Source organism: Budorcas taxicolor, chromosome 2 (assembly GCF_023091745.1).
Source record: "Budorcas taxicolor isolate Tak-1 chromosome 2, Takin1.1, whole genome shotgun sequence".
Taxonomy (NCBI): Eukaryota; Metazoa; Chordata; class Mammalia; order Artiodactyla; family Bovidae; genus Budorcas; species Budorcas taxicolor.
The window spans coordinates 48,746,847-48,769,718 of record NC_068911.1 but is presented as its reverse complement, the minus strand read 5'-3'; the positions used below and the strand labels follow the sequence as shown (position 1 = coordinate 48,769,718).

Sequence of the window (22,872 nt, the reverse complement as noted above, 5' to 3'; positions counted from 1 at the left end):
ACTTTGCTGACAAAGGTCCATCTAGTCAAAGCTGTGGTTTTTCCAGTAGACATGTACGGATGTGAGAGTTGGACCATAAAGAAGGCTGAGTTCTGAAGAACTGATGCTTTGAAACTGGTGTTGGAGAAGACTCTTGAGAGTCCCTTTGACAGCAAGGAGATCAAACCAGTCCATCCTAACGGAAATCAATCCTGAATATTCACTGGAAGGACTGATGCTGAAGTTCCAATACTCTGGCCTCCTGATGTGAAGAGCTGACTCAATGGAAAAGACCCTGATATTAGGAAAGATTGAGGCAAGGCAGAGAAGGGGACGATTGAGGATGAGATGGCTGGATGGCTCAATGGACATGAGTTTGAGCAAATTCTGGGCAATAGTGAAGGACAGGGAAGCATGGCATGGCAGTCCATGGGGTGGCAAAGTGTCAGACACGATTTAGTGACTGAACAACAAATACTTCAATTTTAATAATATAATAAAAATGTTTTATAAATGACAAATAAAAAGGTAAATTATTATGCATTAAGAATAATGAAGTGATAGAACACGTAAACTTAAAAGTCCCTGCTCTAGTACAATTCTTCCTTTGTAGAATACACACATACACAATTTCCAGAGCATTCTAGTTTCTTCCTGAGAAGTATACCCATGGTATTTCTGTTACACAACAGTTTTTGGTCATTTGCCTGCTGTAGAACCTGCAGTCTAGTTACTACTACAAGCCTTTTTAAGACCCAATCTTATTTCACACTTTATATTCTCGCCCATACTGTGTGTGCGTGCGTGCTCAGTCGTGTTTGACTCTCTGTGACCCTGTGGGCTATAGCCTGCCAGGCTCCTCTATCCATGGGTTTCTCCCATGGAATACGGGCTGCCATTTTTCCTCCTCCAGTGGATCTTCCCAACTCAGGGATTGATCCTGTGTCTCCTGCATGGGTATTAAGATTCTTTAGTACTGAGCAAGATCTAATCTTATTCCACACTTTGCATTCTTACTCACACTATGCTTCCACCAAAACAAAACCACTCTGTTTTTTCAAGCACATATTTTAGTTAATATTTTATTCACAGACAGAAATGTGCTTTTCTCCAGTCCTACCATGGCTCTGCCCTATCCACTCTGAAAGATGCTTCCCAAATGTCATTTCTTTTAGGAAATCATTCCTGACCTCCAACCCGACCTTCTCAAGTAGAAATAACCTCTTAACTCAGAAACAGCGTGGCTTTGCTCAAGTCTCTCTTGTGAGCTTGAGCATATTATAGTATCTTTTCACATCTCATCTCCTTACTAGACTCTCAGCTTGTTGAAAGCAACATCTGTTTATAAGTCAATTTTAAAGCAGAGCTAGCATAGGATCTTACATAGAATTTCAATAAATATTTGTGGAATTAATAAATGAATGAATAAACGAATGAATGAAACGGAAAACACCTCTGCAACAAGTGAATTTTCAGGAACAATATGAGAGGGAGCAATTCCTTGCAAAATATATAGATTATATACCTATGCTGCTGCTGCTGCTGCTGCTAAGTCGCTTTAGCCGTGTCTGACTCTGTGCGACCCCATAAACGGCAGCCCACCAGGCTCCCCCGTCCCTGGGATTCTCCAGGCAAGAACACTGGAGTGGGTTGCCACTGCCTTCTCCAATGCATGAAAGTGAAAAGTGAAAGTGAAGTCGCTCAGTCGTGTTTGACTCTTCCCGACCCCATGGACTGCAGGCTACCAGGCTCCTCCTTCCATGCGATTTTCCAGGCAAGAGTACCGGAGTGGGTTGCCATTGCCTTCTCCGTTACACACCTATAGTCACACACATATATATACAGTTACATATAAGTGCCATCACTTCAGTCATGTCCTAATCTTTGCAACCCTATGCACTGTAGCCCTCCAAGCTCCTCAATCCATGGGATTCTCCAGGTAAAAATACTGGAGTGGGTTGCCATACCCTCCTCCAGGGGATCTTCCTAGCCCAGGGATTGAACCTGAATCTCCAGCACTGGAGGCAAATTCTTTACCCCCGAGCCACTGGGGAAGCCCTATGGTTATATATAGTGATATATCTAGACTTATATATTCATCTCTGCACCTAACTTATGATAGACCAAAAAGACCTCATCTGTAAAAGCAACCAAGAACACGAACAATTGTTCTAATTACCAAAAACTATATAGTAAAGTGATCCATATTTGGCAAGATCAGAGCCTATTATATACCAATTTTCCTGTTCTGTTCTTGACTTAAAAATATCTGTTTTAAAATAAGCTAATAAATTCATGATACTTGAAAACAGGATACTGTTAGCTGGTTTCTAAATGACTTATTCATTTGTGTCCATCCATGTGCAGACTTATATGTTTGACAAATACTACACTACCTCTCATCTGCACCAACAATGATGGTTTGATATGGGAAGAAATACAGTACTGATTGTGCTCTTTATTCTTCTGTGTTAGTGTCCATCAGGGCTACTGCAGAGGTGAAGGAAGAATGCTGCAGACACAGATGACTGGCAGGAGCCCCAGTACTTCACAGTGTTCTTATGCAGGATTTTTACAAAGTTCATACGTAAGTGATAGTATCTGCACAGTCACCTTTAGCTCAAGAGAGTCTGCATGCTCTTTTCAGTTGGTTAGCGTTCAGAGAAATACCCAGTGGTCATGAATGATTGATGCCTTCTCCAGAAAGGCGAAACCACCGCACTGTTAGGGAAGTAACAATGGGCTGAGCTAGTGGATGGAGGAGGGAACCTGAAGGCAAGTGCTATTACTGATAAAGAGACTCAGAGTTTTCAGCAATCAGTATAACACATACTCACACACAGACATGCTTCTACAATACTTTTAGCATCCCACTTGTGGCGACAATCAATTAAACAAGGTTTTACTTTATAAGATTGCTAATAAAGAACAGTTATGAATTCCTTTTAAAAAGAAAGTTTTTAAAAACAAATATCTCCTCCCTCACACTCAGGAAAAAAAAAAAAAATCAAAGCACACACACAAAAAATGTAGAGGTGGAGGAACCTGTTTCCAAAGCTGTGTAAACATCCCAGTGTTTGATAGCTTTAGGTTAGTGCTGTCCAACAAAAATATAATACACGCTATTTTAGATTTTCCAGTAGCCACATTAATATAATAAAATATAGGCCAAATTAATTTTTATGATACATCTCTTTTAACTCAATATACCCCAAAAATGATAATTTTAAAATAATAATCTTAATAAGAATTATTAATAACACGTTATAAATTCTCTTTTCCATATATGTCTTCAAAATTCAGGGTATATTTTACTCTCAAATCACATTTCAATTCAGAGACTAAATTTTTATCAGAAATACTTGATTTCTATTTTGATTCCATAAAATCAACAATTTTGCAAGAAGTAGTTTCATACTGCTAAGTTGTTCCAAACCTATTTGAAATTTCTCTCATTTTAATTTAAAACAAAAAATTCAGTTCTTCATTTGTGCTAGGTCCACTTCAAATGCCCAATGGCCACAGGCGGCCCTGGCTGCAGCCCCAGAGGCACGTGAGAAGGACAACGGCTACAATCTGATAACTGGCTTTCTCAGGCCTACAGTGAGCTCAGGGTCTCACAGCAAAAGATTACATAAACCTTGCAGTTTAAGTATTGTTTACTTTGGATTGGCAAAAAGAACACTATTAAGACTGGATGGTTAATGTTGAGCATAACTGGGCTAATATTAAAAACACAACAAATAACCCATGAAACAGACACCCCATAAGAGTACAGCCTTATTCATTTTTAACTGCACTACCATCTTAAGGAATAATAAAACTTCATAATTATCCTCAGGGTGGGATAATATCATGCTAAAATCACTAATAAGTAACAACCTTTTACAGTCATAGAAATGGTGATTCACAACCTTAAAGCTTTAATCTCCGCCTTATCCGACTCTGAAAATTGAAGCTAGAATCTTTAAATTCATACTAGTAATACCCACCGATCAATTTCTATCTCACTGCTTGCAAAAACTAAAATGTTAAAAGTCACCCTAACAGTGGGGTTCATACCTGGATACTGTCGGATGGTGGACACAGAGCTGGTGATTGGGGTGTAGGTGTGAGCAGCCAGTGGGTATGCAGAAGGTGGGTACGTTGGGAGAAAGTACTGGAACTGAACAGGAACAGATGGTCTACAGATGGAACACAGATAATATGAACCAAAATGGTCTATTTCCTTCTTTCCCTTCAAATGGTCCTATCACCTACAAACTCTTCATACTTTTAACTGCCTTACCAACATTTCTCAAATTGTGTCCCAAACAATTATATCAAAGGACACAGACCTAGAGAAAGTAGTATTTTAACACTGATGGACCTAGAGATTATCAATATTAAGTGAAGCAAGGCAGAGAAGACCAATGTCATGTATCATCGATATTTGGGATCTGAAATATGACCCAAAAGAGCAAAATGGAAACAGGCTCACAGAGGTAGAAAACAAACCTGTGGTTACAAAAGGGGCGAGGGGGTGAGCAGATGTAAACTGGGAGTTTGGGATTACCAGATACCAACTACTATATACAAAATAAACAACATGGTCCTACTATGCAGTGTAGGGAAACATACCCAGTATTCTATAATAAACCATAATGGAAAATAATACGGAAAAAAATGTATACATACACATCTAACTGAATCACTTTGCTATATACCAGAAACTAACACATCACCGTAAATCAACCATACCTTGATAAAAACAAACAAAAAATCCCCAAGCTGAGAAGCGTTTCTAGGGGTGGGATGGAGAGGGAGGTGGGAGGGAGGTTTCAAGAGGGAGGGGACATACGTATGCCTATGGCTGATACATGTTGATGTTTGGTAGAAACCAACACAATATTGTAAAGCAATTATCCTTTAATTAAAAATACAAAAATTTCATTATAAAAAAATAAGCATTTCTATACACCACAGTAATCAAACACGAGTATTTAAAAAGGATCCAATCATGAAATCACTTCATATATGCTGCCGGGTTCTCACTGGGAGGCAGGAGACATGAACCACAAATACAGAACGTTGGAGGCAGTGGGGTTGGACCAGAGGCACCTGGATGTATTAGTGTTAAAAATGCTATCTACTTCCTACGTCTCCTGCTAAAGCACCTAGAAGAAATGACAGTCCAGTCAAGATAAACAGATCTAATGCCTAGATTTTGGTTCTAAATGATGAAAAGGAACCAGGGCTCAGAGAGATCAAGTTCAAGAGGAGCTTCAAGTATTTTGTTGTGGTGAGAAGTAAGGAAGGGCTAGAATGACCAGGACATAGTAAAACCCACAGGAACTAGCCTGAAGGGGCTCCCAAAGGCCAACCTGGAGACAATCTGAGCATTAAAACAGGTGACAGTAATGGAATATAATTATGAATAAACAAAACCAAGTCCACGAGCCCATGTGGATTTTAAAAAATAAAATACACAACAAAAGAAATAAATGAGCATTGATAAAATTTCTTTACATGAGGATGTCAGTCGATAAACATAAAGGAAATGATAAAAAAAAATCACTATCTTGCAACCATCATATTGCAAGCATCACCACATCCAGCCAATAATCAATGGAAGCAAAGACTGCTGAGTAAAAGCTTACTGGGGAGTAGGATATCTATAGTCTCAGGTATTCCCACACAAATTAGTTATTTACAAAGAAGAAAAACATAGCTTTACAGGAGAAAAATCTGACAAACATCAACTTCATGAAGCAATGCTGACACAACCAATAATGGGAGGACAACAGAGCATGAGCCCTGTGATACATGGCTACGAGAAGAGCTTATCCCCTAACGGTGTTCAGCCCCAAAACGCACAGGCTAAGTCTGACTGTGAGGAGCAGCCCAACAAGCGCAAACTGAAGAATACTCTGCAAAAACAACTGGCCAATCCATACTCTTCTAAAATGTCAATGTTGAAAGAGAATGGAATGCTAAAGGATCATTTCAGATGCCCATACTGCGGTTAAATAAGCACAGTTTTGTTCCCTGGAGGAAAATGGGAAATTATACTTAGGTATAAAAGGGTCGTGATGCTGTCACCCTTACATTCAAAATGGCTCAAAATAAATTAAACCGAGAAAAACACAAGGCAAAAAAAATGATACTAGAACATTCATCAAAAGGAGAATAAGTAAATACAGCACAGCTTCATTCATAAAATTAAAGAAATTAAAGAAATTATTGGATTTTCAGCGGTAAAATTGAAAATAAGGAAATATATGCCATATTTATGGGATAATTTTACTGGAAAATCGAAATAATTGGTGACATGATGGGGCACATTCCCTCCTACCTATTATCATTGCGGGTTTCCATGGCCACAGGATTTGGAGAGGCTCGATGTCCTGAAATGGGAATCAGGCTACTCCTCTCTGCAGGGTAGTCAGGCTGGATCCGAGGAGACGTGTGTGTGATTTGCTGAGGCACCACCTTAGCTACAAAAAAGTATTATCCAATTACATTACCGCTCAAATGCTTCTACTGGCATGCCAAAACATTCTCAGCCAGGAAGAATCTTAAGAATGCACATAGTAATAAGAAGCCTAGATTTTTAATCAAAATAAAAAATGAAAAGATGAGTACCTATGGGTTTAACTGAATTATTTCAACCTGATAATACACTGATGCATTCACAACTGTTACATGTCAAAGCAGGATTCAATATTAATACTTTATCAAAAACATCAGCAAGCAGGCCCTTTCCCCCTGACCTGGCTTCCTGGAGACTTTTTTTTAAAAGGAGAAGACTTAAAAAAAAAAGTGAATACAGAAATGGCAAATACTTTTGATTCTTCTCCAGGGCCCATAACTAATTAGTAATAATGTAGCTAATTAGTAATGAGATCATTTCAAGCTCAGTTTTCTCATCTATGAGGAAGTCTTCTTTGGATGACCACTTTATTTTTAAAGTCTCTTGAGTGTCCTGTGATTTTGCATATTTTATGGCAAAAATAAAAATAGTTTTCAAATGTAATTCCACCTGTATAAAGACCCAACCCACAGCAACGACAGGCACACAAACACCTGTGTGCCTGAGAGATGGGATGGGGTCAGCACATCACCCAAAGAACAGCACACTGAACACCAGCACCCTGCCACCGCCCCCATGCCCAGCTATCTTCCGAGGAAGGCAGCTGGGGACATCTCTGCAGGAAGATGGGTGGGATGCCAAGTTCACCACTGAGGATGGCCCCTGATGTCTAATGCAGACAGAAGTTGGCATGGTACACTTTTCATCTGTAGTAAGTAGAGTCTGTGCTGAGTAAAAAGCAACTAAGCCTTGTTTTGTCAGTATGCTCATAAAAGGGAGGAGACAAAATAATGCTTCCAATAGGGAAGCAGCTGTCATTTGGCAGAGTAGCTAAGCAGAGGTTGGTTACTACAAACACATACATGAATAATATTTTTACTTTTTCCTAATTAAAAATCATGTCTTCAATTATTAAAAAAAACAAAAAGAAAAACTCTTCAGGAAAATCACAAAGCAGAAATCATAAATTGGGGCTATTTTCGAAGATAATTCCTGTTTTCTGAACACCATGATCACCTAATTCTGAGACCACTGTCACGTGTAGAGAAAGATAAGGATGTCATTCAGGTGGAAACAGGTGTTTATGGCAGGAAGGAACCCTATGCTTACGGTTAATCAGACTTCTTTCCCCTGACCCAATACTCTCCTGTTAGTAACAATGGCGTACAATACTTAATCTCACCTGGAGAAAGCAAGTGACACAAAAAGCCACTAGGTGGCTTTAATACACCTCTTATGCCCCTAACTTGAAAATCAATACTCCGAGGGTTCTGATCAGGTATCCCTTCTCAATCGAGGCACTTCTATACAGGAATCCTATTATGATGTAACAAATATTTGGATTATCACACAAGAGGAAAACAAAACTAGAGCAAAAATCCTGATGGAACTTAGACAGAATCATGGTAAGTGGCAGATGTTTAAATCTGTTTGGACACGTCTGTCAAATGATTTTCATATCTAGAATTTGGTAAATGGTAAAACATCGAAGACAAATGAGCTAGAGAATATAACCACAGACTAGAGTTAGAAATATAACCACAAATACTCAGGAGAGGCAGGAAGTTCGTAGGTTCAGCCAAATGAATGAACACTATTTGTCTCCTAGTACTTTTGGTGAGTTTAGTTCCACAGTATTACTCTTAGGAAGATACAGTGATATTAATAAAAACTGATCTCCAAATAATTCTTCACAGAGAGGGTTCAAGACACAACCAGAGAGCCCCTCTAAGGTACACAGCTCCTCTTTACTGGTCTGATTTTCTTCATAGCTACACATTCCCTAGTGAGACTCTCGACTATAAAAATGAGAAGAATGGGCTTGGCTCTGACTTTATACAGTGCTGAGGATGACTGATGACACTGTTAGGTATAGCCAGAAAACAATCTGAAATGACAACATGGAGCAGTCAGCGATCTTCTTCAACATAAGCACTTTAATGCTAGATGCACCACCCCCAAACTTCACAGAAGTGATGTTAAATTCAGAGGGGTGGGAAAGAAGTTTGGGCTCTCTAATGCCAAGCCACAGTGAGCAGGAGCGCGAGAAAGACCACAGTAATCTTTCACTAAGAGCGTTCTGTGGGGCTGGGCACCAGTTTAGGGGCTGGCAGCAAGAGTTTCCTGGGTCCTACTGATATTCTGGAAATGTGCCCTCAAAGCTTGCTAAGAGGGCTGTGGAAGCTCTAGCCTGTCACATGCACAAAGGAAGGACGTGGGGAGGGAGGGCCCACCTCAGAGCTGGGACACAGCAGGCAAGGGAGTCCCACTTGTGTGTCTGGTCACCAGGTCTCTACTTTGAAAAGTACAGCATGTTATAAATCCAGCAGCTGTCTCGTATCTTTAAGAGTGAAGGAAAATAAGACGGCACACTCACTGTTACAGAACCAGGGCACAGTCAACACTACCAACCTGAAACCTGTGCCTTGCAGGTTAAAGAGGGGTGTGTTCTGCCTCGCACACCACAGTTTCTGCTTTGGAAGCTCTGAAGTGAGCTATCAGCTCTGAGGATGAGTGTTGGCAACTCGCAGGCCAAACCTTGCTGATGCCTGTTTTGGCCCATGAGCAAACAATGGGTCTACATTTTTAAATGGTTGGGGGAAATGAAACAGAAGAATATTTTGTGACATGTGAAAATGATATGATATTCAAATTTCCATGCCCAGTAAAAGTCTTACTGAAACACAGCCACACTCATTTGTTTATATATTGTCCATAGCTAGGTGGCTGCACATACCCATGAGGCCTGCAGAACCTGAAGCATTTATGATCCGGCCCTATGGAAAAAGCTTGCCAATCTCTTCTCTCCATCACTCAAGTCTGGCTGCCAAAACCTTCACAGATTTTTTTCCTGGCTACACTGAATGGCTTACAGGATCTTAATTTCCTGACCAGGGATCCAACCCAAGCCCTGACAGTGAAAGCGCTGAGTCCTAACCACGAGACCACCAGGGAAATCCCTCAAAGATTTTTTAATAATGAAAATATACACGTATTTAAAGGGGGAATAAACGAAGCCTGGAAGGAATTTTAGGATGGTCATGAAGTACTCTGGGTGTCACTCAAGACAAGAACCTCAGGGAAGTGACTTGAGGTTTAGGATTCTTCCCACTGTTGCATCACTCAGAGATTTTTCCTGAACAACCTATCCGTGTACAATTTCCTTCCATTCCTGATTTTTGCTTCTCTCTTGCTTTTCCTGTTGTTCCTCTCAAACTTTTATCAGTGAAGTTTATTTTAAAAGGTACACACAGAAGAGGCAAAGTTTGATAAGTAAGTCCAAAGTGGAGCTAAAATAGTTTATTTTGAGCTCTCAAAGACTGTTACCTTTTCTTGCTCTACCATCAAAATGCCAAATCTGTATGTCAAATAATATTCAAAGTTTAAAGTCAGTGTTGCTTTGAAAATTAACAATTAAAAAAAAAAAAGTCAACACTAGCCATCTATATGAAGACCTGGTCAGATGGGCTGAAAAATTCCTTGTAAGCTTCTGTCTGCACGTTGCATGACACTTACCAACTGGTATGTTTGAGGTGGTCACGGCAGTAGCATGGGACGAATGTGAGGGCATTGTCATGGTAACAATTGTACTTGTGGGAGCTTGTGTGTGCGACACTGATCCTGGAACAAGAGAGAAAGGGAAATTCTTCAACAATGGCCTCTCTGCATACATTACACACTCTCAAAATCCCAAGATTTTGGGAAAAGTTAAGAGAATTTTTCTAGCCTAATTCTCATTCTCTGCCTGAAACTGAGAAGTAAAAATGGAACCCTCCTCCTTACCTGGCAGAAAGGGCAGGGCTGCTGACTTACCAGCCGTGGTTGCAGAAGGAATGGTGTTGGTTGCCAAAATAGGAGCTACTGTGGCTGCAGCCACTGGGGTGCCAGTGCTGAAGATCGTTTTCTGTGTGCGGAACAGCCCACGACACAATTACAAGCAAGAACTCCTCCCACTCAAGGCCTTTACAAGCAGCCATTGCCCGCAATGCGCCAGCCTTTGCGCCAGACTTGCACAGCTCTGGCCTGGCCCACGGAGCATGCAGGCGGCTCCTCCCCTCTGGCTTTACCTGCGCCACGGTATGCAGCTGCTGCTTCGGTGTCCCCAGCGCAGGGTGAGACGGCAGTGTGATCCTAGTTGTCACATCCCGTGACTGGGCAGGGCGCTGAATACTGATGGCTGCAGACGGCGGATGCTGGAGAGACAGAGTTGGCCGACTGGGGAGACAGAAAAGACATGCCCATCTATGACTTTTCTCCAGACACAGAGCAGACAGTCTCGTGCAAGATCCTAGTCAGAATGTTACTTTTTCACATGTCTATGAAGTCCACAGGTGAACCAACAAGCCTAGCTGCCCATCGATTTTCTCTCTTTAAACTGCCATAACCTTTCATCTGGAAAGGTATCAAGATGTGTGCAATCTAAGTCGCCTCAGTCATGTCTGACTTTTTGCAACGCTATAGACTGTAGCCCACCAGGCTCCTCCGTCCATGGGATTCTCCAGGCTAGAATACTGCAGTCAGTTGCCATGCCCTCCCTCCAGGGGATCTTCCCCACCCAGGGACCAAACGCATGTCTTTTATGTCTCCTGCACTGGCAGGTGGGTTCTTTACCACTACTGCCACCTGGGAAGCCCATGAACCAAATAAATTAATCCTTAATCATCTGAGTATCTTCAACATTAATAATCAACACTCTCTGACAATCTTGAGCAAGTATTATTATAATAAACACACTTCACTCTGTGAACAAAGTGAAGATAAGGTTCGAACTGTTATGAGGAAGATTACAGAAAACCCTGATTAACAGAGGTTTAACCTTGTTCCCTGAAGCACTTCTTTCTTCCTCCAGTTTTATATCACCCCTTACCACATGATAAAGTTAGTTATGAAAGGCTAATAATTGAAAAGGATATCAACACAGACAGCATGTCAAATTAACTGGCAGCAAGCTACTGAAACTGCAAAAATGGTAAGATAATTGAAGCTGAATTCCAATCAGAGAGAGGGAGAATGGGCTATTTAATAAATGATGCTGGGAAGACTATGTAGTCATTTGAAAAAAATAAGACTGAATCCCTACCTTCACACAGTACACCAGGATAAATACGAAAATAATGAAAGGTTTAATGGAAAAAAAGAAAACAACACATGAAAAAAAGATAGAATTTTTTTTTATAGCCTTGGAGCTGGGGAGAGCTTTCTAACAATCTAACAAAAATTTGACATTTCTGGTCTCAAAATCCAAAAGCTATAAAAGATCAATAAACTTAACTCCAAACAAATAAGCAAACTTCCTAAAACAACTACAAGCAAAGCATCATAAAGACTCATAGATGAAAGTGTAGTCTTATATACTAACAGCTCCTAGAAATCCACGAGAAAAATAACAGTCCGATAAAAAAAGAGGCCAAGGATATGAATACGCAGTTTGCTAAAAAGAAAACAAAAATGGCCCCTTAACAAAGCGCAAAGACTCTAAGTCTTAATCAGAGGAAGAGAAATGTAATTTAAAAGACACTGATATAGCATCATTCACCTATCACATTGGCAAAAATCCCCAAAACTGACAGTGTACTCTTACATTGTTTAAGCTGTAAGGGAACAGGAAATTTTAAATATTCTGCAGGCAGTATAAATTGGTACAAACCCTAAGGAAGGCAATTAAGACACAGGTATCGAAATTACAATCACACTCACCTTGTGATCACTTTTGGGAATTTATCCTACAGATTTCTTGCACACATGCATAATGACCTAAGTATAAAGTTATTCATTGTAATATTATTTATGATAGTACAGGACAGGAAACAAACCTCAAATTCTTTTATACAATTAATCATCATATTGCTCCTAAAAGAACAATGAAATTCCACATACTGAAATGGAAAACTTTCAATATATGTTGCCATATATATATATAAACCAACCCAAAGAGGAATATATGAATTGTGAGACTCACACGCAGCCAGCTGCAGTAAGAGAGCAGCTTAGGAATCCACGAATTATACAATTTTGGGGGTAAAAGGATAAAAGTTAAGAACTGCATTTGAGTTCGACTGCAGTTATGAAACACTAGAAGGATACCCCAAAAGCTATTAACATGTTACTTTTCAAAGGCAAAGGGAAAGGATCACAGGAACTTAGCAGATGGGGGAGAGAGGAGTGACACTCCTTACTGCACACCTTTTTATGCTTTTGGAACCATGTGAATATAAATTAGCAGGAAGAAGACACGAAAATTTGCTGTAAAGGTGATGTGACTGGGATCTCATGTATCCAAACTAAGCAATGGTTTCACCATAGGGATCCTCTCTCAAAATGCTTTAAAATCAGACCTGGTGGGATATTAGTGAATAGATTTACAAACTGAATGTAAGAGATAAAATCCAGTATAGTTCTTTAAAGTGAGGAGCATACTCTGACCCAGTAAACCAAAATTGTCTGTAACAGTGGGAGATGACATTAAAGTAGAACCTGGACCCTGCCCAGTTTCAAGATCCAAGAGGCAACGCACGAACTAGGACTTACACAGATACAGATAAGCTCCACAGGGAAACTGTGTTGTGAGACTCAGGAAGAGAGAAACTGCCATCTTCAGCAGTGCATTTTCATTGGCAAGAGAGAAGTAATGGCCAAAGCCCCTCAAAACAGCATCCTGAGTCTTCAGGAAAACTTCTAACCCAGTAGAGAGCTCAGCCTGTAAGAAGCAACTACAGACGGCTGGTGGGTCCAGAGCAAGTTCATCCAAAGATTAGGGTTCAGAAAAGAACCAGCACATTATCTACTTAAAGATGGTGCAAGAAAAAAGGTGGACAGAAGTGAGGGTGTCCACTGCAAACGTTCTCACCAGGCGGATGGAAACTGTGCCGTGAATTAAGAAACTGAGTGACATACCTGCTTCTATGGAACGAAAACGCAAAGCAAAGACCTAGGGAGCTCACCGGAAGCGACAACGAGACAACAAAAGCAGACAAAATAAAAGGGCAGCACTCGAGAGAGAACCAGAAAAAAAACATTCAGCTGCTTCAGGAATGAAGGCAGAATTCGCAGCAGAGCTTGAGACATAGTGCTGAGGGTTTGGTAAGGGGCAGAAAAACCATGAGAAAAGCAAGCAGAGTCAAGAGAGAAAAAAAATAGTTTAAAAGGGTTAGACAAGGAAGTCATGCAAAAAGATCCAACAAGCACAACATCGGATGTTCCTCTCCACCCCAAAAAAATAGAACAAAATCAAATAAATATAAAAAGATACAATTCATGAAAACTTTCATAAATATAGTGTTATTGTGCAGATTAAAAAGGCACATCATGTTCCAGAACAAACCGATACATAATGGTAATGGTGAAACATGTCCTACTATAGTTCTTGAAATGCAAACACAAACAAGGTGAAAAAAAAAAAGCAGGCTATAGACTACTCAGCTCTAGAAAGCAGAGGAAAAATATCTCATGAAAATACTCATGGGAAAAAATATGGAAACCAGGACTTCCCTGGTGGTCCAGCGGTTAAGCACCTGCCTGCCACTGCAGGAGAAACAGGCTCCATCTCCGGTTTGGGAAGACTGCACATGCTGCAGGGCACCCAAGCGCATCTGCCACAACTACTGAGTGCACACTCTAGAGCCCACGAGCAGTAACTACTGCAGCCTGCACGCTCCAAAGCCTGTGCTCTACAACAAGAAAACCCACAGCAATGGGAAGCCTGTGCATCCCAACTAGCGAGTAGCCCCTGTTCGCCCCAACTAGAGAAAGTCCATGTGTAGCAATGAAGACCCAGTACAGCCAAAATGAATAGACAAATAAATAAAATTTAAAAGAAAAAACAACACAGGAACCAAAAAAGTTCTTTATCAGCCAAACTATTTTTTAAGTATAAGGATATCTGGGAAACAATTTAAAGCATGTGAAAATTCAAAATATTGGATCTACAGATCCAATATTTTTTCAGCCCTTGCCAAAAGAGAATAAATTTTGTTCAAGTAAGTGATGAAGAACAACAAAAAAATGATCAAAGAACTGGCAGACAGGACTGAATTTATTTAACAGATGAAGACATACCACTTAAATTTCTTTGGAAACTTCCTTTCTTTTTCCAGTTCTTGAACTAATTTAATTATCTTCAGTTTACTGCATCTTTTAGAGTGTGGTAGAATTCAATGAAATCATCTGGGCCAGGTGATTTTCTGGGAGATAGTGCTTTGACATTTTCTATTTTTTTCTATGGAAATCGGTCTGTTTAAAATTTGTCTCTAGAATTTAAATATTTATTTGGCTGCATCGGGTCTTAGCTGTGGCACGTGGGACCTTCATTGTGTCATGTGGGTCTCATTGCCTAGTTATGGCACACAGGCTCAATAGTTGTGGTGTGCAGGCTTAGCTGCTCTGAGGCATGTAGGATCCTAGTTCCCTGACCAGGGCTCAAACGTGCCTCCCCTGAATGGCAAGATGAGTTTTTAACATTAGACCACCAGGGAAGTCCACCATCTATCTCTAACATTTAAAGGGAATTAGACATTAGAATTGGTTTCACAAAAGGCAGAGGAACCAGAGATCAAATTGCCAACATCCGCTGGATCATCGAAAAAGCGAGAGTTCCAGAAAAACATCTATTTCTGCTTTACTGAGTATGCCAAAGCCTCTGACCGTGTGGATCACAATAAACAGTGGAAAATTCTGAAAAAGATGGGAATACCAGACCACCTGACCTGCCTCTTGAGAAACCTGTATGTAGGTCAGGAAGCAACAGTTAGAACTGGACATGGAACAACAGACTGGTTCCAAATAGGAAAAGGAGTATGTCAAGGCTGTATATTGTCACCCTGCTTATTTAACTTCTATGCAGAGTACATCATGAGAAACACTGGGCTGGAAGAAGCACAAGTTGCTGGGAGAAATATCAATAACCTCAGATATGCAGATGACACCACCCTTATGGCAGAAAGTAAAGAGGAACTAAAGGGCCTCTTGATGAAAGTGAAAGAGGAGACTGAAAAAGTTGGCTTAAAGCTCAACATTCAGAAAACTAAGATCATGGCATCTGGTCCCATCACTTCATGGGAAATAGATGGAGAAACAGTGGAAACAGAGGCTGACTTTATTTTGGGGGGCTCCAAAATCACTGCAGATGGTGATTGCAGCCATGAAATTAAAAGACGCTTACTCCTTGGAAGGAAAGTTATGACCAACCTAGATAGTATATTCAAAAGCAGAGACATTACTTTGCCAACAAAGGTCCATCGAGTCAAGGCTACAGTTTTTCCAATAGTCATGTATCAATGTGAGAGTTGGACTATAAAGAAAGCTGAGTGCCGAAGAATTGATGCTTTTGAACTGTGGTGTTGGAGAAGACTCTTGAGAGTCCCTTGGACTGCAAGGAGATCCAACCAGTCCCTCCTAGAGGAGGTTAGTCCTGGGTGTTCACTGGAGGGAATGATGTTGAAGCTGAAACTCCAATACCTTGGCCAGCTCATGCACAGAGTTGACTCATTGGAAAAGACCCTGATGCTGGGAAAGATTGAGGGCAGGAGGAGAAGGGGACGACAGAGGATGAGATGGTTGGATGGCATCATTGACTCAATGGACATGGGTTTGGGTGGACTCTGGGAGTTGGTAATGGACAGGGAGGCCTGGCGTGCTGCAGTTCATGGGGACACAAAGAGTCGAATACAACTGAGTGACTGAACTGAACTGAGACATTAGAAATTTATCATAGTTATGGATCATTTAAACAGAAAAAAATCATTACAGTTTATGTCTGTTTAACTCCCTAGTGCACTTCTAACGCCTAGAGTAGTGATTGGCACAGAGGGGGTACACAGCACGTACTTGTTTTAAGAGTGAAGAGATAGTGTTATATGCTGAAAATATATCTGACAAAGTTCAACATCCATTTTTTTAGTAAAAACACAATACACTGAATAAGACAGATAATTCAACATAAAGAAAAAATCTAACCCTAGTTTTTATTGTATACACATTTATACCCTGTGAATTTCATCACACCATCTGAATGTATTAATTTTTTAAAGGTACTATAAAGTTAACATGAATAACACATAGTCTATTTTATGGTGGGTAATTGTATCTCTTTGTACCTCAGACAATATAGTCTATTACCAAAAAGCAAAGTGTCTTCATTTTATTGAAGAGGGGACTAAGGATTAGATTAATTTTAAAACTTGCCGAAGTTTACACATGGAGAAGGAAACCCACTCCAGTGTTCTTGCCTGGAGAATCCCATGGACAGAGGAGCCTGGTGGGCTACGGTCCATGGGGCCACAAAGAGTCAGACATGACTAAGTGACTAACACACAAGTCACTAGTAAATGACACAGCTAGTAAATGGCAGAGCTAGTGGGTAAAGTTAAGTCCTAGGCACTTTTTTGCATTTAAGTGTTACTTTCTTCAGAGTTTTGTTCCAGGCCCTCTTCTCATTGTATTTATTCCCCCTGGATAGACTCAGTTACCTAAAGCTTCAACTACAGCCTGTGTTAATGACATCAAAATCCTGTATCTCAGGCAAAGACATCTTTTCAATAACCTGTTGCTACAGCCACTTGATTATTTCACAGATAAACTCAGTATCCCAAAACTCAACCTTCTCTCTAAAGTCTGCTTTCTTTCCCTTGCCTCCTTTTCATTTACTTGGTCAAACAAGGAAGAAACCAAGAAGGCTCCTCAGACTGTTTCCAACCGATAGACAAGTCTTACAGATGGTCTCTAGTTCCTGACAGCTCTGCCCTACACATCCACTATCTCTTCCTTTGTTCAGCGAATCACTTCTTGTTTACACTGCCAAAAGCCCCTTCCCTGGCACCCACATAAGCAATGGCAAGAATCAAGGAAGACCACTAGAATTCTGCATACTCCCAGGAAGACACCCCACTGCCTTCCCCCATGGCCCTTCAAGCATATTAATGGTGAAGGCTGTGAGGACAAATAACATCGTGTCTTATCCCTACTGAGTCATCCACAAAAAGCACTGGTGACCATCCCTCACTGACCAGACTCTTTCCCTGTATGGCTTGTAAATCAACTGTACTATCTTCATTTTTCAAACGTTGAATCTTTCCGCTATACCCTCTGGACTCACAATCGGTCTTTAGCTAAATCCCCTATACCCTCAACCTCTTCTGTGAATATATCCATTATCTTCCTGCCCTAATGAATCTTGGTTTTCCCTCGAGAACACTGCCTCCCTCAACAGACCTCTCAACTGGGAGCCATTTCTCTCTCAAAAACTTCTTCCTCATCCATGCTTTCTTCCTGAATTATATCGTCCAGAACATTTCCATGGACTCCAGATTCATATATTAACTTTTCTTAACATCTCCACTTGGGGGGCTCAGAAGTCAGCACAACCTTAAAATGCTCCAAATCCAAGTCTGGAATTCCTGCCCCAAACCTGCTCCTCACATTGCTCCTCATCTCAAGTTAAGGCAACTCCACTCTCCGCGCTGCAGAGCCAACCAGTGCTGGCATAATCCTGACTGTTCTCATTCTCCCATAACCCCATACGTAATTCCTCAGACACCCTCCTGACTACCTGCAAAATTCTACTCAGAATCTAACTATGTCTTCTTACCTCCAACTATCATCTCTCTGGATTCTTGCCATCCCCTTCTAAACAATGTTTCTAACTTGGCCTCCTCGCAGCCTACTCTCTCCAGCAACCAGGCTGATCCAACTAATTTAGATTGTGGTGATGCTTTGCTCCAAACTCTGCTAAGGCTTCCCTTTAAATATACTCCTGTCTCAGGCCCTTTGCTTTTACTGTTCCCACTGCTTAGAACACTCTTATCCCAGACATCCAGAGGGCTCCTTTACTGTATCTTTCCATTTTCTGTTCAAATGTATCCTTATCAACAAAGCCCTCCCTGATCACCATATATGGAATAGTTAAGCCCCTTGCACTGCCTACCTGTCACTCCAAATCCCATCTGCCTTACCAAATTTTTCCCCAAAGCACTCTCTGCCACTTAAAAAACATGTATTTTTCAATTGCATGTCTCCAGTCATAGTTTCAAAAAGAGAAACTCTATGAGGGCAGGAATTTCTTTTTATTTGTTCATGGCTTTAACCTCAGGATGCAGAACACTACCATGGCTCATTAAAAAAAAAAAGCACTCAAGAAATATTGAGTCGAATGAAGAAATGAAAGAAGGAATAAAGAAGAGATAAGAAGGGAAGATGACAAGACAGCTGATCTTCAGATTCCCAAATATACCTAAGTGTGGAATCAGTGGCATGGGCTGCTGTCGTAGTAATGACTGGAGACTGAGCTCTCGTGGCTGACACGGTTGCTACCACAGCAGGAGGGATGGTATTAGAGGTGGTCACAGGTGGACGAGACTAACGAGAGAAGAGAAAAAAAATACTTCACTTAAAAAGCGAAATAAAGTATGCCAAACACCTCAAGTACAATGTGAAACCCGGGCCTCTAAATAAGTATGTTTATATCCAAATGAAAGTAAATGCTAACCATTCTCATTAAGGAACTCTTTTCAGATAGGTTGTTCGAAGGCAAAGAGTCAGAATTGTCCCAAAAAACCCAATTCTGACTGGACAGTACACAAGTCCCTCCTCTTCCAATATGACCAGACTCAAAATTCTGTCTTACAATTAGTACAAACTGGAAGCTAACCCTTCAGCTCTAGCTACCACAGATCTGGTGCTGGTCCGAGTAGACACTTTGCATGACTATAGAATCTTTCACAGAACTAGATGGAACTGCTGGCTCGCACGCTAGAAAAGTGAATACCTGGAAACAGCATTCTTTACCCGCGGAAAATGCAGGTCCCAGGCGCTCTCATGTGGATACACTTCCCTCACTCCTACGTCCGAGAGTCAAATCCTCACCTGCAAACTAACTCCACACCGGACTGCCCCTGTCTGCTGCCAGTTCCCTCCATCAGCTGAGCTCTAGGGTAGTCCCTCTGTCCCGATCCTGACGCGTGCAGGTAACCTGGCCAGCTCTGCCCACTCCTGCTCTGCTTCTCACCCCAGACCTCGGCCCACCGCACTGCTCTGACGGTCTGTCGTCTCACACCAGGTCTGCTGAGCTGTCCTCCTCACTAGCGAGCTCCTTACCGCGGTCCTCTTCTTTTTCCAATCCTTCCTAACATACACTTCTGGGGCCCTAGTCTAGTCGCCAAATGTTTTTCATTAGCCGGCAAGATCTTTTAATGTGAAAGCTCTAGGCTAGATATAGCTTACCCCGCCTTCTAATCAGCATTTTCTCATACTATCTTAAAGCTGTTTCACACATGCTGCCAGCCTTCCCCCTAGAGGCACTGAACTTCCATGTTCTGTATACAGCTCAGCCAAATTAAACTTTCAGAGATATTCATATATCGCTATACTTAAAAAATGAAGTAGCTCTCTACCGTGTAAAAAACCAAGTTTATACTCTTAGAGTCTCAAATTTAGAGACATGGTACAACGCAGTAATATGTTATACTGAGGCCACAGATTTCCTTGAAAAACGTATCTTCTTCAAAATAGATATGTATGTGCATAAAAATGTGCTTAAAATGTTTACAGGTTCACGTATCCCTATCCAAATCAGAATTACTTAGTTCTAACTAGTGTTTACTCCACACTGTGTACAACCAACTGCCAGCTCTCTTGCCTTGTTCAGAACACTGCTCCCTTCACTCCTCTTCACTTCTCTGAATCCCCACTGCCACACCCATCCCAACAGAAAGCCTGGCCTCCCTACCTCTCTCCTAAATTCTCACAGCAGACCACATGACACTGTATATAATTCAGCCTGCTCTACATCCTGGCAACTAGATCGAAAGTCACTTAAAGTTTAAGGACTCATGCAGTGCCCAGCAGAGCGAGCAGCTTAGAGCGGCCCTGACACTTGCTGGCCAGCTCCCCGCAGCCCCGCGTGCCTGGATGGGCTGGTGGATGATGTGCTGCACTGCTGGCTGAGCTGCAGCAGCGTTTGGCAGCTGCGAAGTGGGTCTCAGGACCGTGGTCACTTTAGAACTGGACATCACTGCAGCAGCAGCTGCTCCTGGAAAAAGAGCATTTTTTCATTAGCGTGGCTTCTGGGCTCACAATTTAAACAGCTGCAATTATATTCCCCAGAAGCTCAGTATGTCAGTATTTAGCTTGGGTGCTCTATGTGTATTTCCCATTTCATCACACAGGAAATTAAGAAATTAAGAAAACGTGCACTCAAGGGCTGAAGTTGAGGTTAACAACCTGTATTGCTTCTTCAAGGATGTTCTTTAACGAAACTGGCTTCTTGGTTTGACTACAGGTGCACAGCTGTGAGGCACCGTACAGCGCTGCTGCCCTGGTTCAGGCCGAGGCTCCGGCAGGTAAACCACCAGACAGCTGCATTCGCGTGAGCCACCACAGCCTTTGAACCATCAGTGCCCATGCCAGCACTGAGAAAAGGGCACATGTATTAGTTTCGACCTCACCAGACTCCCCTGCAGTATCTGAACCTCATTCTGAGAACCACTAAGGTATGTTAAGAGACAGCATCCACTAGCATGCTTTTGCCAAAATAATTTTATCCTTTCTCATAGGAGATGACAATTTCTGACCAAGTAGTTGAAAACTCTTACTAAACTTAACACTGTACAAACTATTAGAATGTAATTGTAAGAACAAATTCAGCTTATTGCCAGATGAACAGAGATTTGAGTAACCATTTCCATTAAACTTCAAAAATGCTCAGTATTAACATTTGTGAGTTATTTATTAAAAATGGAGACCATATTTAGATTACCATAGCTTTTAGGAGCTCCTCATTACTAAAGGACAATTTTTAGACCATACTAAAAATCTGAATTGCTTTAAGTTTACACACAGACAACATACTTGTTATTAAAACTATAATAAGCAATTGTTAGGTCATGCTAAAAATGTGCATTTATCTAAGTTTATTTTTCTTGTCCTGCAGCTTCAAAAAGCTCATTCTGGATATGCTTTGTGTTACTGTATCTTTTACCAAATGTATACCTGTCATTGCATTTCAAGAGTCTGAACAAAACATGCAGCCTTACCTCGAGGTAAATGAGATGCTCCAATGTGAAGAGGGGGCCCAGGAGCATTGCTGCGGATGATAGACATCTGTACGTTTGTGGTCATGATGTGATGCAGGTTACTGGGATGTCCCTTCAAAAAATAGGATGGGATGTTACTTCCAGGTGTCTGGTCTTAGCCATGAGTGCTTAGGCATTGCTTCTAGGAAGCCAGCTGCCTCTAAATGTGGGCTGGGTTGCTCCTTATAGAGAGTGAGCACCCAAGGGACAGGACATTAGCTTTCTTTACACAGCACACTGCACAATGACCTGGGCCAGCAGGCATGTGGTGACAGGGGGACCCATCGGCTGCCTCGGGTCTAGCTACTGCTACATCTCTGTCACTGATGACACATTTGACCGAATCCCTACAGACACCCGCATTTCCAGCAGTGGTCTTTCACCCTTGTTTTCTCTATCTTGGCCAATAGCTTACTTTTTCTTACTCTCACTATTTCCTTTGCATGCCACTACATTCACGGATTCTTTATGCCAGTCAGGATTTCTAAGTAAATTTAGTCAACATCCAATGGGCATTCCCCTGCGAGTTCTTCAGCTTACCCCTCAGTGTCCCTTCCTCACACTCGCCCAACCCTGATGCCAGCGCTTCTCCGGTGGACGTTTCAACACTTCTGGGAGTATTCAGCATTATGACAAAATGAAAAAACCACAGTGCATCTTTTTGGAACACCACTTTTTTTCTTGTAAACTTTAAGGAGAAGTTCTGAGATTCAGTTTTCATTGGTAAGTAATTTAAAATATTTAAAGAAATAAAATGCATATAATGGAGGAGGATTACAATTAACAAAATGAAGCTAAATGTGAGACTTTAAAATAAATGTTCACGACTGGTAGGATGCTGAGGGAACCTGTCAGTTGCCCAAAAGATACACATTACTCTCCCCAGAGAATAACCTAAAGAAGCACTGCTACTGTGAGGCTGCTCTTAACCCACCAGAGTTCAGTACCGATAAACTAAGCACAACTGGACTCTGAGCTCAAAGTCATGGGCTGTCTTATCTAGGTTTGTTTCTCACACTGCGGATGGAACCTCGCACACAGCAGATACTCAATACATATGGGCTACATGACAAGACCACTGTGCGTGTTGGTCTCACTCCCTATGCCATCCCTCTCTGTCAACTCTTCTCTCGTCCCCTTGCAGATACTGTGACTAGTTAATTTTTTAACTTAGTCCAGTGCCTAATGTACTGCTGGCATTCGATAAATAATGCTGAACACTCTGGCATCTCAGTTTGAAAATCAGCAAATTAAGAGGAA

At 41.3% G+C, this 22,872-nt stretch overlaps 1 protein-coding gene across 3 annotated transcripts in view; it reads right to left on the bottom strand.

Moving 5' to 3' along the window:
* The window catches only part of SAP130 (Sin3A associated protein 130), a 74,960-nt gene that overhangs the window by 42,343 nt on the left and 9,745 nt on the right, over positions 1-22,872 (bottom strand). For all 3 annotated transcript variants that reach the window (XM_052660195.1, XM_052660194.1, XM_052660196.1), the window contains exons 5-12: positions 21,574-21,685; positions 20,446-20,570; positions 18,774-18,898; positions 10,618-10,765; positions 10,364-10,454; positions 10,067-10,171; positions 6,314-6,455; positions 4,042-4,163 (exon numbers count right to left, since the gene is read on the bottom strand). In XM_052660195.1, the coding sequence (XP_052516155.1) occupies positions 4,042-4,163; positions 6,314-6,455; positions 10,067-10,171; positions 10,364-10,454; positions 10,618-10,765; positions 18,774-18,898; positions 20,446-20,570; positions 21,574-21,685 (970 nt within the window). The remainder of the gene's footprint in view (positions 1-4,041; positions 4,164-6,313; positions 6,456-10,066; positions 10,172-10,363; positions 10,455-10,617; positions 10,766-18,773; positions 18,899-20,445; positions 20,571-21,573; positions 21,686-22,872) is intronic.